The 20244-nt window shown below is 38.7% G+C and overlaps 1 protein-coding gene across 6 annotated transcripts in view; it reads right to left on the bottom strand.

The window, feature by feature from the left end:
- myo16 (myosin XVI) overlaps positions 1–20244 on the bottom strand; it is a 257282-nt gene that overhangs the window by 66425 nt on the left and 170613 nt on the right. For all 6 annotated transcript variants that reach the window (XM_061971132.1, XM_061971135.1, XM_061971134.1 and 3 more), the window contains 4 exons: positions 10466–10618; positions 9085–9285; positions 4784–4859; positions 2068–2258 (listed from right to left, as the gene is read on the bottom strand). In XM_061971132.1, coding sequence (XP_061827116.1) covers positions 2068–2258; positions 4784–4859; positions 9085–9285; positions 10466–10618 — 621 coding nt within the window. The remainder of the gene's footprint in view (positions 1–2067; positions 2259–4783; positions 4860–9084; positions 9286–10465; positions 10619–20244) is intronic.

Here is a 20244-nt window from a genome sequence, read left to right as displayed (position 1 = left end):
GAATCATATTCGGTACTATACCGCCTCTGAAAAGTAAAGGTCCACCGCCCCCTGCCCCCGTCGTCGTCACGTCGTGACATTCAATCAATCAATCAATCAATCAATCAATGTTTATTTATACAGCCCTAAATCACAAGTGTCTCAAAGGGCTGCACAAGCCACAACGACATCCTCGGTACAGAGCCCACATAAAGGCAAGGAAAAACTCACCCCAGTGGGACGTCGATGTGAATGACTATGAGAAACCTTGGAGAGGACCGCATATGTGGGTAGCCCCCCCGCCCCCCAGGTGAGGGGTTGCTGGTTTACGAGCAGACGAGCATGTTCGGCAGCGCACAATCACAGAGTACTTACAAGCAGACACAGTGTGTAGACAGAAAATGGAGAACGAACGAATTTTGGCTTAAAAAGTAAAGATAAAGGTGAAGTTATAACACTGAAATGCTCATCGCTGGCACTTTAAGACATGGCTAGCGAGCTAGCGGCTAAAGTCCAGCCGCTGTTGTGTTTTTTTAGCTACTTCTAAATCAGTAATCCTCGCCTCCATGGCGACAAATTCCTGCAGGACGAGGAATAACTAAACATGTTTCACTACACACCGTAGCTCACTGGCGTCAAAATGTAAACAAACGCTATTGGTGGATCTACACCTGACATCCACTGTAATGATACTAAATACAAGAGCGTATCTATTCAATACTACTATGATTACGTAGATATTTTTTGGCATCACAACATCTTCTTTCATTTTTTGAAAATGCATATTGTGTTTATAAACTCACAAAATACGTCCCTGGACACATGAGGACTTTGAATATGACCAATGTATGATCCTGTAACTACTTGGTATCGGATTGATACCCAAATTTGTGGTATCATCCAAAACTAATGTAAAGTACCAAACAACAAAAGAATAAGTGATTATTACATTATAACAGAAGTGTAGATAGAACATGTTAAAAGAGAAAGTAAGCAGACATTAACTGTAAATGAGCAAGTAGATAAATAATAAATGTTTACAATTTGTCCCTTATAATGTTGACAAAATAATATAATGATAAATGACACAATATGTTACTGCATACGTCAGCAAACTAACGAGGAGCCTTTGTTTGTTTACTTACTACTAAAAGACAAGTTGCCTTGTATGTTCACTATTTTATTTAAGGATAAACTTGCAATAAGAAACATATGTTTAATGTGCCCTAAGATTTTTTGTTAAAATAAAGCCAATAATGCAATAATAGAATATTTAGAAAAGTATCGGAAATAACCGAAAAGTATCGCAATAATTTTAGTATCGGTACTAAAATATTGGTATCGGGACAACACTAATTTGAATTACAGCATTACTTCACTTTGTTACTTAGAGAGGGAAAAGTTGGAACACTACAAGAAAAAATGTTTATATAGGGAAATACTATTGAACAACATTTAAAAAAGGAAAAATATTAGAAAATAAGTTTTATCCTAATATTGTTAGGATAACATTAGAATATTACGAGAAAAAATATTTAAAGTTTAGGGGATTAAAAACTGACAATATTGCAGGAAAAAGTTGTAATGGTACAAGAAAAAGGTTGTATCACCACTCGAATAAGGTCCACATATTACAAGAAGTGTAGTATTGTATAAAAATGTGTAATATTAGAATACACATTTTCAAGAAGAAAAAAGACAGCGTAATATTACATTGATTCACTAAATGCTCAAGTTGATGATTTTTGTTATGATCAAATGCCACAGGAAATGTTCTCTCTAATAATGACTGTGTTATGCATACATGGGTTGTCGGGTTTCTTTGTCAGCGCAGAATCGTACAAACAAATCCAATTCCCAGAGGTTTATAAATAGCCTGTGGTGGGAAGTAGTTGAAATTGGACCACTGTGTTTTTCTGTCTAAAAATATGATCCCTGTGTTCCCATTGATTGGCGTCGCGGCCGTCCGTCTAATCGTTACAACGAGCTTATGACTGGTTATGTCATAGAACTACTCCAGCTCATCAACCTAGAGATCAACAAGCTTAACAGGCCGTGCAACCACAGTGTGTGACCACCCTGCTATACCTTGTCAAGGTCATGGTACCCTCGGTGGGGTTGGGGAGCACCCATGAAAGCGCCTGTTGGTGGCGTCCTTTGCAGAAGCAGAGCGGCTTTGGAACCCCTCAGGCTGACACGGCCCTGAGCTGCTGGTACCAGAGAACCAGTATGGGTCACTTTGGACCGGAAGAGCTGCTGCAGTAACACACTGTCGCTGGCTGCAAGGCACACAGGAAAAGAAATAGGATTGAAAAGACGCCACAGCATTAGTGGAAATAAAGGGGTGGATGAATGACTGGAGAATACCTTTGTCCAATTTAAACATACACAGAAACATCTTGATTGGCTGGAAGAAACATGCAAAAGCTGTAGTCTGACTGAAAAATACTTGAGGACAATGACGAACAATGAAAAATATGCCAGTTGGACTGAAAACACTGTTGTCTGTCTAGAGGAAAAACATGTAAGTTAGACTCAAAGAGAAACAAAAACACTTTAAGATGACTGGAAGTCCAAATAAAAGATACAGAAGTGGGCCGAGTTCAACTGAAAAATACTCAGAAATACCTTAGCCCGACTAAAAGATCCCCAAAAACATCTGAGTCTGACTGAAAAAGACTTGAAAACACTTTATTCTGCCTAAAAGATCCCCATAAAAAAATAAAAAATAAAAGATTGATGGAAACACCTTAGTCCAACTGAAAGAGACACAAACACCTTAGTCCGACTAAAAGATTCACATAAACTCTGTAGTACGACTGAAAGATTCTCAAACCAGGTAGTGCGACTAAAAGATTCACAGAAACCCCTTAGTACGACTAAAACATTAACAGAAACACCTTAGTACGACTAAAAGATTCACAGAAACACCTTAGTACAACCCTAAAGGTGCACAAACACCAATGTGCGACTAAAAAAAGCACAGAAACACTTTAGAATTACTCAAATACAGACAAACACCTTAGTTTGATTATAAGATCCACAGTAACACCTTAGTCTGACTAAAAGATTCACGTAAAACCTGTAGTACGACTAAAAGATTGACATGAACCCTGTAGTACGACTGAAAGATTCTCAAACCAGGTAGTGTGACTAAAACATTCACAGAAACGCCTTAGTACGACCAACTACCAGGTAGTACGACTGAAAGATTCTCAAACTAGGTAGTGCGACTAAAACATTCACAGAAGCACATTAGTACGACTAAAAGATTCACAGAAACGCCTTAGTACGACCGACAGGTACACATAAACACCTTTGTGGGATTAAAAGAAGCAAATAAACACATTGGAATGACTAAAATCCAGAGAAACACCTTAGTTTGATTAAAAGATCCATAGTAACACCTTAGTCTGACTAAAAGAGTCACGTAAACCCTGTAGTATGACTAAAAGATTCACAAACTCGGTAATATGATAAAAAATTCACAGAAACACCTCAGTCTGACTAAAAGATTGACAGAAACACCTTAGCACGACTAAAACAATTCACAAAACCTGTAGTACGACTAAAAGAGTCACAGAAACACCTTAGTCCGACTAAAAGATCGATGGAAAGACATTAGTACGATTAAATGATCCACAAATCACCTTAGTACGACTAATAGATCTGTAACGTTGAGGTCGCATGTTGATGCGTGGATTGTTCTTCCAAGCGATGCAGCAGGAACTCCGGAGACAAAGGTGCAGGTAGGAAATTATTTATTCCTAAAAATCATTCAAAAGAAATACAAAAACGAACAAAACAAGCGGGCCTATAGCACGGGAAGCTAACGAAATAGCGCACAAGAAAAACAAAGCATATGCACAAGAAAACGCGAAATGCAAAGCTTAGTTCGGGAATCCAGAGTAACACACGTAACCGTTGCATGAGAGCAAACAAAAGCACCAGACTGAGTGAAGCGACAGACAGGACTAAATAGCTCTCTGATTAGTGCCCGGGAACAGGTGAGTGTCCCGAACACTAATTAGAGGCAGGTGAAAACAATCAGCACCCATGGCAACCAAGAAACATAAGACAGGGGTGCTGAAACAGAACTTAAACCACAAGTGAATCACGGCCTAAATAAACGTAAACAAACTATGATCCGGGCAACGGGTCATAACAATAGAAACACCTTAATGCTACTCAAAGAGCCATAGAAACGCCTTAGTACGACTAAAATATGTACAGAAACACCTTAGTCCGACTGGAAGTTTAAGTGCTTTTAACAAATCTTTATTATTACTTGATTAATATCTATGTCATTTGACTGATTTACAGTTTTGGAGTGGCCCTAATAACAACCTGTTGCCATAAACTGAAAATGCATCTATGGAAACAATCTCTGCATTATGTTGTCGCGGTTTGGTTGCGGTTTGAGCGCAACTTCTGCTGTCTGTTGAGGACTGAGGTGGCGGTGTTGAGAGGGGGAGACAAGGGCCAAGTGTGAATGAAGACCTGAGCCTTTAGAAGATTAGCAACATCATGGAAATTGAAGCAATTAGGCCGCTGGACAGCGTAGCCGGCCTGGCAGTCGCACAACGACCCGTCTGTGTCCTTGGAGCCGCAACGCCTCACATCTGGCACCTCCTTCGACAATACGCGCACACACAGACACACACACACCGCGATACGCCAACACGCACACACACTCAGAGAGAGAGTGTTTTGGAGCGCGGTCGGTGTCGACATGAGTGGATCTTTGTGATCAAGTATGCGCTGACGCAACAATGTGCTCATATGCTGCTCACTGAGTACTCACACTTCATGGTAAACAAGATGTTCTGAGGAAGGGAGTCCTTGTTTTTGAGGAGAGATCCAGTCAGGTCATAAGCAATCTGGGGGAAAAGAACAAAACACAGAATGTGTATTATCTTTTGTTAGCTTGTCTTTTCTTCTCTCCCAATTAAAAAAAACGGTAACACTTTAGTATGGGGAACATATTCTAAGTAACAAAGACTTAATTAAGAGTAGAGATGTCCGATAATGGCTTCTTTGCCGATATCCAATATTCCGATATTGTCCAACTCTTAATTACCGATATTACTAAAAACCGATATATACATTCGTGGAATTAACACCTAATTTTATTGTGATGTCCCGCTGGATGCATTAAACAATGTAACAAGGTTTTCCAAAAATAAATCAACTCAAGTTATGGAAAAAAAAATGCCAACATGGCACTGCCATATTTATTATTGAAGTCACAAAGTGCATTAATTTTTTTAACATGCCTCAAAACAGCACCTTGGAATTTGGGACATGCTCTCCCTGAGAGAGCATGAGGAGGTTGAGGTGGGCTGGGTTGAGGTGGTGGGCGGGGAATAGCGGGGGATGTATATTGTAGCGTCCCGGAAGAGTTAGTGCTGCAAGGGGTTCTGGGTGTTTGTTCTGTTGTGTTTATGTTGTGTTACGGTGCGGATGTTCTCCCGAAATGTGTTTGTCATTCTTGTTTGGTGTGGGTTCACAGTGTGGCGCATATTTGTAACAGTGTTAAAGTAGTTTATACGGCCACCCTCAGTGTGACCTGTATGGCTGTTGACCAAGTACGCATTGCATTCACTTGTGTGTGTGAAAAGCCGTAGATATTATGTGATTGGGCCGGCACGCAAAGGCAGTGCCTTTAAGGTTTATTGGCGCTCTGTACTTCTCCCTACGTCCGTGTACCACTCTGTACAGCTGCGTTTTAAAAAGTCATAAATTTTACTTTTTGAAACCGATACCGATAATTTCCGATATCACATTTTAAAGCATTTATCGGCTGATAATATTGGCAGTCCGATATTATCGGACATCTCTAATTAAGAGTTAGTTGGACACTAGGGGAGCATATTGTAAGTAACAAAGACTTGGTTAGGGTTATAATAAGGCCATGCAGAATTAGGCATTAATAATTATTTATTTTTATTTTTTAAATGCACTGTAGCACTTTGAGATTGTTTGTTCAATGTGAAGTGCTTTTACAAATAACATCTATTATTATTATTATTAATGACTAATTAAGAGCCAATATGTTACTAATTTGCATGTTAATATGCAACTAATTAATGGTGAATATGTTCCCCATACTAAAGTTTTACCAAAAAAACCTTTCAATTTCATTTTCAACATGAAGAACACAAAACATATTGAAAATGTGACAAAACTGCTGTTCCTATTCACTTCTTTTAGAACGCTTGTAACAAATGGGACACATTATGTTTTTTAAGAGGGGCAGCCTATTCATTATGTCCATATAAAGCCTTACTGGGTTAATGGAACTAGTACAAAAAAAAAAAATGTTTTCAGTTTTTCCCAATAATGCAGAGCAGAAGCAACATATACCACCTTTTAGTCTAAAAAAAAAATATCGTGCAGGCTTTGTTGCAAACTTTCGGTTTGTTGCATTATAGCAAAAAGACCCAAATATCCATCCCATAATAGATAAACTGGTACACACTAACAATGGAGAACAAGGTTCCACTACTGTGCTAAATAATGTTTTCTTCTTTAGCCTTTTTACAAAATGTTTTTACTTTTGCTATGGACAAGCAATGTGTGGTTTTAAACATTCAGGCAGTATCCACAGCATTGTCGACACTGCCTTCCCACTTCCCTCACCATTACGCTGCATGCAAAGAATATCAATCAACAAGGTAGAGTGGATTTTATTTTTAGCCACCGGGCTATTGAAGGAGTTTTGTGATTTCAAACACTTGAGTCCATCACAGGGCTAGTGACAGTGTGTGTGTGTGTGTGTCGGCAGGGCGTCTGAAAATGAGAACAGTTAAGCTACTTGTTGTTGTTTTGACTTTGTTATTAAATATAAAGTTGATCCAACACCACCTTGTTATGTTTTTATTTTTATTTATATATATATATATATATATATATATATATATATATATATATATATATACACACACATAGTACTGTCTAGCGTAGACCTGGGCAAAATACGACCCACGGGCCACATGCGGCCCATTAAGATTTTCAATCAGGCCCGCCGGACGTTCAACATAATTTTTTTAGACCTTTAACATCAAAACTGTAGCCACCATTATGATGTGCAGTGCTGATTTTAAATGACCGTAAGTCTTGAACTATAGAAAGTATTTCAATGGTTGAAATGGTATTTTCAGCGCAGCCAGCCCCTAACGCAAATGTCAGGAACAGATGCGGAAGCAAATTTTTACACCAAATTTCTGCATAAAAGTTATAATATATCATATTGTAGATGTTTATTACCCTTTGCATTCCTATTTTTGTTGTGTTTTGCTTGATTGTAAAATATGTCTATCGAGGAGCTGGTCTGAGAAGTAAAAGAAGAGCAATGTTCAAATGTTGTTAATATTCAGTGTTTTATTGTTCATAGTTAATATTGTAAATCACACTTTATTTTAAAGTACATTTTGGGTGTCCCATTCAGTCCAAAAATAAAAAATTCCATTCCGTTTTTTTGAAGTAGTCTGTCATAACTTTTTTAGAATTCTATCGCACATTGTGACTTTTGGTGGTAGTGTTTTCTTGAAAAAAGGGACCCAAACACACATATTGCACAGCAGATTTTTAACTTATACAAACATACACATTGGCCCCTCAGACACATTTCTTCTCTCAATGTGCCCAGCTCTGGTCTAGCGCTTTATATTGTGTTCCAAGTGTACAAACCTAATCAAAAAAAAAAAAAAAAAAGGACTTTTGTCAAAGTTGTTTACATTCTTATGGAGAAATTTGTTTCAGTATATTAACTTTTCTATTTCTGAACTCTGTTCAAGAACCAATTTGTGAATCAAGTTTCTGTCACGTGGGGGTTGCAGCTTGCTGCGGTTCGTTCTTTCAATGCAAAAAGATGGCTCCGGACGAAGGCGTAAAGGTAGGATGGGATATTTTTAACATAAATAATCCAAACTACCAAAAACACAAACAACACAACAAAAAGAAAGGCGTGCCTAAAACACCTTAAGCTAGGACTAAACAGAAGCTATGGCATGGAACAAGACACTCACTTGGTACAGGCGTGACGTAAACACTGTGACATAAACAGTGAAGCCAGGCCGACTGACTGGCAAAGGCAACTTAAATAATGCCTCTGATTAGTGCTCGGGAAGCAGGTGAGTGGACGAGCACTAATCAGAGACAGGTGAATACAATAAGTCGCCATGGTGACAAAGGCAAACAAGGAAGCCTAAACGGGAACTAAAGAAGTCCAAAACTAACAGAACATAACTAAACAAAACATGATCTGAACCACGGATCATGACAGTTTCTACTTTATTTATTTGGCAACTTGTCCAACAGGAGACTGAGGGGAACCAGAAAATGAGCCATTGCAGCAAAATGGAGACTGTGGAGTATACTGTAAAATTGCAGCACAGCAACAGGATAAGAACTGTGTCTGTGATATTTGTTGGTTTGGATTTTTTTCAAAAGGGGACCTAAAAATGAGCGATTGCAGCAAGGAGAGTAAGGAGCTAAAGCCAACATTTTATTAAAGAGGAGACTGAGGGCAGGAAAGCAGAGACTGAGGAGTATAAAAGTAGAATTCGTAGCTAACAGTGAATATGATGTCAGAGAGCCTTAGTAGCAGTTTTATCAGAACTACACTATATTGCCAAAAGTATTTGGCCACCCATCCAAATGATCAGAATCAGGTGTCCTAATCACTTGGCCCGGCCACAGGTGTATAAAATCAAGCACTTAGGCATGGAGACTGTTTCTACAAACATTTGTGAAAGAATGGGCCACTCTCAGTGATTTCCAGCGTGCAACTGTCATAGGATGCCACCTGTGCAACAAATCCAGTCGTGAATGTCCTCGCTCCTAAATATTCCAAAGTCAACTGTCGGCTTTATTATAAGAAAATGGAAGAGTTTGGGAACAACAGCAACTCAGCCACAAAGTGGTAAGCCACATAAACTGACAGAGAGGTCAGCGGATGCTGAAGCGAATAGTGCAGGTGGACAAATACTTTTGGCAATATAGTGTACAATGTCTTCCAAAAACATGCTCCTAAAACAAGGAAAAAGACAGTGCTAAAGGACATTTATTGTGTTCAATCTCCCATATATACATGATTCTCACCTGTCCGGTGTAGTGGAGGACAGTAAAGGTAGGGCCTTGATCCTTGGGTGAGGGGTTTCCGTTGCCATCCTTGGTGGTAAACCCGAGGCCGTGAGTGGGGTTGGAATCGAGCTGGGCGCAAAGCCTCTTGTACAGGTTCTGCTCCGTCGGTCGCAGACTCTGGCTCTCCTCATCCAGCACACTTAACAGTCCCTGGGGCTTCTGGAGACACAGCCATTGTTGGTTTTATTGGAGAACAGTCTTACAGCCGTTCAACAAGTGCAAAGGGTCAAAGCACAGCGGTCACATCTGATTTCTGGGATGCTAATCAACGCCAGAGTTGTTCTAAAAATATGTCTTTCAACAATCCTTTCACCATCATAAAGACTGTAGTAAGTGATCAGATGTTGTAAATAATATTGAACAAAATAGGCATCGCTGGAATTACCGTTTTCACTTTGATATAAGTCTGTAAGAAAAAGTCTGAATTTAGAGATTTATACGTGCCAACCAACCAATGAGTACCACTAATAGACGTTGCCTCTAGCACACTGGTGTCAAACTCAATGCCCACGGGCCATATTTGGTCAACCACGTCATTTCATGTGGCCCACAAAAACCTGGAAGTGTGTGTCAATACTGTAAGGCATACAGTGCTTTTTGATAGTCAATTTGACAGATTTTTTGTAAACTTCCGCATGGAGCTGCTGTTCTTCTTGAACGGGAACTGCACTTTTTTTGGAATGTGATGTATCGTAATGTTTTTTTGTTTTTTTCGCTATCTAACATGTACAAATCGGCTCGTTCTTGGTGTCTAGCAATGCAGCTAATGGGAGCAAACAATTCTACTCATTTCACACCGTCTATATCTGGGGCTTATAGTCAGGTGCGGCTAACATATGGAAACTATTTTTTTCCTCTAAAATTTAGTGGGTGCAGCTTATATACCGGTGCGCTCGCTCTATCATCCGGATAATACGGTATGTTCAACCTGGCATCTGCCTGGTAGAATATGTAGTTGCTGTATGCAATTGATTGCGCATTAACTGTATTGCTCATATTGTACTGAGCAGCCAAACACTTTGCTACGTTGTGAGAAGTTACGTTCCCTGATCTATGGTTCTCATCATACTTTTTGTATACAACAACTTTCACTGAGGTCTGAGGTTTGTTGAGATTTGTCAAAGTCTTGCGTGACATCACAGGCGATGACGATTTGCCTCGAAAGAGTTTAATGAACTCCAAATCGTAAGATTGTTTATTGTGACTATACATTATCTGTGCAGGTGCAGGATTGTATTCAAATAAAATGTTCCCTTTCCCAAAACGCCAGGTGGCCCGACAGCGTCGCATCGGGAAACCGGGCCGGGCCGGTGAAAAGCAGACATTTACAGTAGGGCACCTGCAAAAAGAAGTCCAGAGCAGCTGGCTGGTTGCTGGGGGATGCTGGTGTCTCCATGGCGACGCCCTCCTGCAGACACTCAGCCAGCTCCTGCCGGAATAGCACCTCAGAGACGTAGCACCTCAGCCGCTCGTTGGTCATGTTGACGCACAGCTGGAGAATGTACACGACATACAGCTGAGAACCTCATCATGCTTTGACACGTGGACACAAACGCACACTTCCCAGGAATATGAGGGACCTGCTAGCGCATGAAATTATGAAAAAGCCATCCCCCCAGGCAATATCTAGTAGCGGAACAGAGCCTTCGTTGCATCTCCAACATACATTATGTTCTATGGCTCCCAGCACAGGAAGTCTTTGCTTGTGTTCTAGAGGGGGAACTACAAGAGGTATTTTTCCTGCCAGAAGAAGGGAAATTACAAGAAGTGGACAAACACGGGACACTGAAAAGAGCAAGCACTTCACATGATCTGAAAACTTTTCCAGACCAATAAGTTATTATTCATCTATATCCAGGAATTAACTATGATGTGTACAATTCAGTCCCCAGTATTTATATTTAGTCTTAGTGACCTTGTTTTTTGTCTTTATTTAACGTCCCCACTATTCTAACTTATGTTGCCTATTTAAAATGATAAATGTATGTATTTTATTACTTTTGAAAATGTAAATTCTTAGTTTCTCTCTCATTTATACACTATTTTTTTCAACACCTTCCTTTACTTTCACACAGAAAGTCAACAAAGGTAAAAGTAATTATGTGAATAAATGATCTGTAATAGATGTGGAGAAAAAGCTTTGCTTCTTCCTACTCCTTTTCAGATATATTTAATTGTGCAAATGTAACTGCACAGAAAGTGTTTAACATGTCTAGAACAATAAAACATTCACCATTCGATGAGTAATCCCTCTCTAAAAAAGTGTCATATGAAGTAGATCCCCACATATTGTCCATTCAGCATTTGCGACCTGTTGCGATTCGCTGAACTTCCCTAAATGTTTTATTTTCATAACATTTAAAAAAAATAATATATATATGTATGTGTGTGTCTACATACTGTATGTATATATATATATATATATATATATATATATATATGTATGTGTATATATATATATATATATATATATATATATATATATATGTATATATATATATATATATGTATGTGTATATATATGTATGTGTATATATATATATATATATATATATATATATATATATATATATATATATTAGGGCTGCAACTAACGATTAATTTGATAATCGATTAATCTGTTGATTATTACTTCGATTAATCGATTAATAATCGGATAAAAGAGACAAATTACATTTCTATCCTTTCCAGTATTTTATTGAAAAAAAAAACAGCATACTTTGATTTTGATTATTGTTTCTCAGCTGTTTGTAAATGTTGCAGTTTATAAATAAAGGTTTATTAAAAAAAAAATAATAATAAAATAAAATAAATAAAAAATAAATAAAAGCCTCTGCGCATGCGCATAGCATAGATCCAACGAATCGATGACTAAATTAATCGGCAACTATTTTTATAATCGATTTTAATCGATTAGTTAGTATATATATATATATATATATACACACACACACACACACACACACACACACACACACACATAAATACATACATATACACATAAATATATATACATACATATACACATATACATACATACATATACACATATACATACATACATAGGGCTGTTAATGGTAACACATGTGATTAATAAAAACAAATTATAGCGTTATCAAAAATGAATGAAGATTAATCAGTTCACACTTATACACAAGTACATGTATATATCTATATGTATTAGGGCTGTGAATCGTTGGGTGTCCCACAATTCGATTCAATATCGATTCTTGGGGTCACGATTCGATTCAAAATTGATTTTTTTTTTTTCAATTCAACACGATTCTCGATTCAAAAACGATTTTTCCCCGATTCAAAACGATTTTCTATTCATTCAATACATAGGATTTCAGCAGGATCTACCCCAGTCTGCTGACATGCAAGCAGAGTAGTAGATTTTTGTAAAAAGCTTTTATAATTGTAAAGGACAATGTTTTATCAACTGATTGCAATAATGTAAATTTGTTTAACTATTAAATGAACCAAAAATATGACTTATTTTATCTTTGTGAAAATATTGGACACAGTGTGTTAAGCTTATGAGATGCGATGCAAGTGTAAGCCACTGTGACACTATTGTTCTTTTTTTTTTTTTTTTTTAATAAATGTCTAATGTTAATGTCAATGAGGGATTTTTAATCACTGCTATGTTGAAATTGTAACTAATATTGATACTGTTGTTGATAATATTCATTTTTGTTTCACTACTTTTGGTTTGTTCTGTGTCGTGTTTGTGTCTCCTCTCAATTGCTCTGTTTATTGCAGTTCTGAGTGTTGCTGTGCCGGGTTTGGTTTTGGAATTGGATTGCATTGTTATGGTATTGCTGTGTATTGTTTTGTTGGATTGATTCATTAAAACAATTTAAGAAATCACTAAAAAAAAATATTTAAAAAATCGATTTGAAAAAAATGAGAATCGATTCTGAATCGCACAACGCGAGAATCGCGATTCGATATACATACATACATACATCCATCCATACATACATACATACATACATACATCCATACATATACATAGATATATAGGGCATGCGATTAATTAAAAAAAATTATAGCGTTATCGAATATGAATGAAGATTAATCAGTTCACACTTATACACAAGTACATGTATATATGTATATGTATGTATAAGTGTAAAAATGTATGTGTATACACATCACTTCCATGTTAAGGCTTGACTTGGAAAACGTGCATATTTGTTACACAGTCTGTGATTGCTAGGAGGGGCGGCCCATTTCCTTTCAAAACAGAACTTTGGATACAACTAAGGTACATTTTTGGTATTGCAGGGACAAGCATTTTTATCATTGGCACACATCAAGTTTAAAATACCATCTTAAAGCGAAACATGTACCATAATTCCTCCTCCACCAAATTTCACACTCGGCACAATGCAGTCCGAAATGTAGCGTTCTCCTGGCAACCTCCAAACCCAAACTCGTCCATCAGATTGCCAGATGGAAAAGCGTGATTCATCACTCCAAAGAACGTGTCTCCACTGCTCTAGAGTCCAGTGGTGACGTGCTTTACACCACTGCATCCGACGCTTTGCATTGGACTTGGTGATGTATGGCTTAGATGCAGCTGCTCGGCCATGGAAACACATTCCATGGAGCTCTCTGCGTACTGTACATGGGCTAATTGGAAGGTCACATGAAGTTTGGAGCTCTGTAGCAACTGACTGTGCAGAAAGTCTGCGACCTCTTTGCACTATGCACTTCAGCATCCGCTGACCCCTCTCTGTCAGTTTACGTGGCCTACCACTTGGTGGCTGAGTTGCTGTTGTTCCCAAACCTTTCCATTTTCTTATAATAAATCCGACAGTTGACTTTGGAATATTTAGGAGCGAGGAAATTTCACGACTGTATTTGTTGCACAGGTGGCATCCTATGACATTTCCACGCTGGAAATCACTGAGAGCGGCCCATTCTCTCACAAATGTTTGTAGAAACAGTCTCCATGCCTAAGTGCTTGATTGTTTATATCTGTGGCCGAGCCAAAGGATTAGGACACCTGATTCTGATCATTTGCATGGGTGGCCAAATACTTTTGGCAATATAGTGTATGTCATCTATATCGCAAAACACTAATATGCATCAGTGTAAAAAGTAGTAAGTTCAAGATGACGGCGGCGGCGCATTGTTTTGTGTGTCAACACCAGTTACCATATGATCGTAGTAAGTGTGTGAGGAATATTCCAGGCTTAAACCTGCAGTGTGCATTTAGCTTGTTAGCTTCTGTCGCTAGTGAACTGGCAATTGAAGAAATAGGGATCTCTGATGACTAATAATTATGACACTTTTGTTGCAATATTGTAGTTACAACACTTGCATTTCTCTAAAATTGGTAAAGAACGTCAAGGCCAAGTTAGTAAGTGCTAGTAGAGAGGTAAGAGCGAGATTTTCCATTTTTTTGCACGGCCAGAGAACATAACCTCCATGCAGGCCGGGGATCTACTGTATATCTACAGTACAGTATGTTGAGCAGCACTAGCCAATGAGCTAAATGTTATTGGCTCTCAACTCACTCTCCAGTGCAATTGTTTTTTTGTATTCATTGTGTGAATGCTCCAAGGCATTTACACATAGTTTTCTACACTAAAATGCATCTATTTATACAACTTACTATTATTATTCTTCTCTAGAGTTTGGCTCTCTCTACCTTCCACATTTTTCACCCGATTCAAACCGTTCCAACTTCAAACTGTTCAGCCTATTCGTGAATGGCGGGCTTTCCCTTGACAAATTCCTAAAATTCCAGGTTTTCCGGGACATTTTTTGAACTTTCACCATTTCCACATTTTTCAACCAATTCAAACCATTCCACCTTCAACACATTCCACCATCTTGAAATTTTTCGGAGTATAAGTCGCACCGGAGTATAAGTCGCACCTGCCGAAAATGCATAATAAAGAAGGAAAAAAACATTATGCAACTTTCATAAACTATGAAAAAAACTGCGACTTATAGTCCGAAAAATACGGTACTCTTTTTCCAAGTTCAAAAAAATTCCAGGATTTTCCAGAATTCCTAGTTTTCCAAAGCCCTATTTCCACCCTTTTTTCTGGCGACTACTCCTCCCACATTTTTCAACCCTCTTCAACAGTTCTACCGTCAAAACATTCCCTCTAATTAGGACACAAAAAGGAAGTTGTTTTTTGAACTGGAAAAATTTGCGGTTTTCCCGAAATTCCATAGTACCATTTCTCAATTCAGGGGCAGCACGGTGATACAGGGGTTAGTGCATGTGCCTCACAATTTGAAGGTCCCGAGTTCAATCCTGGGCTCGGGATCTTTCTGTGTGGAGTTTGCATGTTCTCCCCGTGACTGCGTGGGTTCCCTCCGGGTACTCCGGCTTCCTCCCACCTCCAAAGACATGCACCTGGGGATAGGTTGATTGGCAACACTAAATTGGCCCTAGTGTGTGAATGTGAGGGTGAATGTTGTCTGTCTATCTGTGTTGGCTCTGCGATGAGGTGGCGACTTGTCCAGGGTGTACCCCGCCTTCCGCCCGATTGTAGCTGAGATAGGCTCCAGCACCCCCCACGACCCCGAAAGGGACAAGCGGTAGAAAATGGATGGATGGATGGCATTTCTTAATTCAACATGTTACTACTTCAACATTTTTCGACCGATTTGAAAAGTTCCAACACCAACCATTTCAACTCATTCATACCATTTTCAATAAAATTCCCGCTTTTCCCAAATGTTTTGGAAAATCCCATTGAAATCAATGGGACATTTGTCAAAGTTCCACAACTCCCACAATTTTCATCTGATTCAAACTGTTCCAACTTTCAAAATATTCAGCCTGTTCAGGAATTGTGTGCTCGACTTCAACAATTCTAAAAAAAATTCCAGTTCAGTTCAACTTCAGCATTAGAGCATTCACATGCAATTCATTCAGGAATTGCCTCATCTAGTTAAACTTTAATTTATATTTTCTTTCATATGTGTTATATTTTTCCACTTGCATGTCGGCAATTATAAAATCTCACTCAAAACATTGCCTGTGCAGTTAATAAAGGTTTTATATTGGTAACGGTTTGACCCTGGTACAGAATAATTAGTTTTCCTTCCAAATGGAAAAATGTCAACCGCTATCCAAATCATAAATTGATTTAATAAGGCTTTACAAAGGAGAGGGTAGCATCACAATGAACATATTTAAACGATTTTACAAGGGTATCTTGATTGTAAAGTGGGAGGTGAGGTGCGGATCATGTGATCGGTGGAGCAGAAGAGGCCGATACTTTGGCGTACATGTGACCACGCTCCTGTTTCCCTTTCATCAGTGTTTGTTTCCTCACGCTGGTCTGCTCTTTTAAAGGTGCTTGATTGACTTACCTCATTAGTAAAGTGCTGAGCAGGTACAACACACTAACACACACAGCTTTAATTAACAAGTGCTAATGGCCCTGACCATGCGGTGCGTGTACCGTGTGCACTGCTGCATGTTACTCTCTGTGTGTGTACAAACATGTCAACAGCGTGAGGATGTTTGCCACTGACATAAAACATCTACCAGGAGGAGTTAGCACGTGTAGGGCGGCGAAGTGCCTCCCCTTTTGTCCATTGGTCATTTTATTTCGCTAGAAGTAATTGAAAATAGTAATGATCAACTTTTTAACGGAACATCACGACTCATAAAGCAAAAGCCTGTCTCTGGACCTTCGAGCCTGCCTTGCCCCTCTTGGACTTCCGCACCTCGCTCAACACTCCGGGTAACACTCGTCAATCTCTACACATAGTCGCACACCACACATATATTGGATTAGCTACACACGTCATTTTCTATTGTAATATATAATAAATATAGAGCTAAAACAACATCCCTGCTGTCTGTGCCGTCTTCTTCCCCTGTACCGCAACAAAGGGAAAATAAATTAATTCAAAATAAGTGACCAAAAAAATATTTATTTCCCTAGTTCTTAGCCGGCAGGCTACTTTAGGTCAACTATTACAATTCTAGGTACAATGGCGGCTCCTAAATTGGAATTCCAGACAGTAGAATTAAATTAATTGCAATTCAGAGAAATTCCTGAAACAGTTATCTCTCTTTTATCGCTGTTAATTGGTTGCATGCCTAACCGTGGTAAATCAATTTCCACAAAGTATGAAAAACAATTATAAATGTAATACTCTAATAGCTAGAGCATAAAAGGGACCTGTAGGACCTTCCAAATACGTTTAAAATTATGAGAGCCCTATAAACATGAAATAACACCCACATAGTCATCTTTATACTTATTTCATCCAATATAGTAATGCTGCCTCAGGCTGAGCCAATAATACAATACTGAACAGTGCGCTCTAATTACAAAACCCAAACCAGTGAAGTTGGCACGTTGTGTAAATCGTAAATAAAAACAGAATACAATGATTTGCAAATCCTTTTCAACCTATATTCAATTGAATAGACTGCAAAGACAAGATACTTTACGTTCAAACTGGAAAACTTTGTTATTTTTTGCAAATATTAGCTCATTTGGAATTTAATGCCTGCAACATGTTTCAAAAAAGCTGGCACAAGTGGCAAAAAAGACTGAGAAAGTTGAGGAATGGTACTGTTAGTTAAGTTATAGTTAAAGTACCAATGATTGTCACACACACACTAGGTGTGGTGAAATGTGCCCTCTGCATTTGACCCATCTCCTTGTTCACCCCCTGGGAGGTGAGGGGAGCAGTGAGCAGCAGCGGTGCCGCGCCCGGGAATCATTTTTGGTGATTTAACCCCCAATTCCAACCCTTGATGCTGAGTGCCAAGCAGGGAGGTAATGGGTCCCATTTTTATAGTCTTTGGTATGACTCGGCCGGGGTTTGAACTCACAACCTACCGATCTCAGGGCGGACACTCTAACCACTAGTCCACTGAGTAGGCCACTGCATCAAAAAGTTACATCAATGTGTAAAGGATATCACCACATGGGCTCAGGAAAACTTCAGTACTTCAGAACACACTGTCAGTAACTACAGTTTGTTGCTGTATCTGTAAGTGTAAGTTAAAACTCTACTATGCAAAGCGAAAGCCATTTATCAACAACACCCTGAAACGCCGCCAGCTTCACTGGGCCCGAGCTCATCTAAGATAGACTGATGCAAAGTGGAAAAGTGTTCTGTGGTCTGACAAGTCCACATTTCAAATTGCTTTTTGGAAACTGTGGACGTTGTGTCCTACGGAACAAAGAGGAAAAGAACCATCCGGATTGTTATAGGCGCAAAGTTCAAAAGCCAGCATCTGTGATGGTATGGGGGTGTATTAGTGCCCAAGGCATGGGTAATTTACACAACTGTGAAGGCACCATTAATGCTGAAAGGTACATACAGGTTTTGGAGCAACATATGTTGCCATCCAAGCAACGTCTTTTTCATGGACGCCCCTGCTTATTTCAGCAAGACAATGCCAAGCCACGTGTTACAACAGCGTGGCTTCATAGTAAAAGAGTGCGGATACTAGACTGGCCTGCCTGTAGTCCAGACCTGTCTCCCATTGAAAATGTGTGGCGCATTATGTAGCGTGAAATACGACAATGGAGACCCCGGACTGTTGAACAACTTAAGCTGTACATCAAGCAAGAATGGGAAAGAATTCCACCTGAAAAGCTTCAAAAATTGGTCTCTTCAGTTTACAAACGTTTACTAAGTGTTGTTAAAAGGAAAGGCCATGTAACAGTGGTAAAAATGCCCCTGTGCCAACATTTTGCAATGTGTTGCTGCCATTAAATTCTAAGTTAATGATTATTTGCAAAAAAAAATAAAGTTTCTCAGTTCAAATATTAAATATCTTGTCTTTGCAGTCTATTCAATTGAATTGACAAGGATTTGCAAATCATTGTATTCTGTTTTTATTTACGATTTACACAACATGCCAACTTCACTGGTTTTGGGTTTTGTAGTTTGGTCTCATCCAGAGGCTAATACTAGTGTAGTATTGATATTTTTAGATAATTAAGTCATTTTATGCGTGAAAATGCAAAATTTAGCCCCAAAATATACAGAATATGGCACGTGTAGGAGTGAAACTGAAAATTTCAAAGCGCAATTTTGCGAGCGATGCATGTAGCCAAGTAACGGAATAATTTGTCATGTCTTATAAATTTTTTTGAGTACTAATAAAAACTACTTTACAGAGACTAAGGTCAAACGCTCACTCCCACCATTATGTATAATTAGATGAAGCAAAGCATTTTGGGAACATATTTGTTTCCTACCATTTTCATCATTTGAAAATAACACCTTTAATACCTTAGGTTTATACCTACAAAATTGGCTAAAGTGCATAAGGGTTAGCATGCTAGCATCAAGTAACAGTATCCATGACTTTTAGACTATGTTTACACTGCAGGCCAAAGTGGCCCAAACCTGATTTTTTGGAGATCTGATTTTTTCCAGCTGATTGGTTACACTGCAAGTAAAATGTGATTTTTATCAAACTCCAGTGTAAACGAGCAAAGGCCCCAATGTGGCCCCAATGTAGCATAATCTACAAAGATACAAAGAATTGCTATTGCGAAATCCAGTGGATACATTTAGAACAGCGGTTTCTTTCATTTAAAAATTTCAGGTTAATTTTTATACTTAGCAAACTCATCCCGCGGGCCGGATACAACTTGTTTGCGGGCCGGACGTTTGACACCCCTGATTTAGATGACCACAGTCAAAAAATATTAGGGACACTGTGGCTACAATACTCAAAACATGAGGTACTTTTGGTCTGTCTAATGTTCTTTTAAAGGTTTCAAGGAATATTCCTCGCTAACAAAGCTTTTATTATCATTCTATTTATCCCACTGTTCTGTTATCTTGTTTGTCTACAAAGGGGAAAGTAATTAAAAAAAACTAATTATGTCAGCTGTATGTGTGTCAGTTTTAGGGTTGCCAACTCCCTGACAAAAATAAGGGACACCTTGCAGGGCTGGTCGACCTAATTTATTCTGGCCTTTTTTATTTGTGTGAAAGGAGTTTTATGTTATCCACAATGGTTGAATGGAGGCAATTGGACTTCTCTTGTTTGTTTCAGAGTTGCTTCCATTCAACCCTGGTGGATCACATGACCCGATTACTGACAATCGACACACATGTATTTCTGTACTATTTGACTCCAACCAGAATACA

This window comes from Nerophis lumbriciformis, linkage group LG13 (assembly GCF_033978685.3).
Source record: "Nerophis lumbriciformis linkage group LG13, RoL_Nlum_v2.1, whole genome shotgun sequence".
Taxonomy (NCBI): Eukaryota; Metazoa; Chordata; class Actinopteri; order Syngnathiformes; family Syngnathidae; genus Nerophis; species Nerophis lumbriciformis.
Note: the sequence above shows the minus strand (reverse complement) of the source record. Positions and strands in the feature narration are given on the sequence as shown.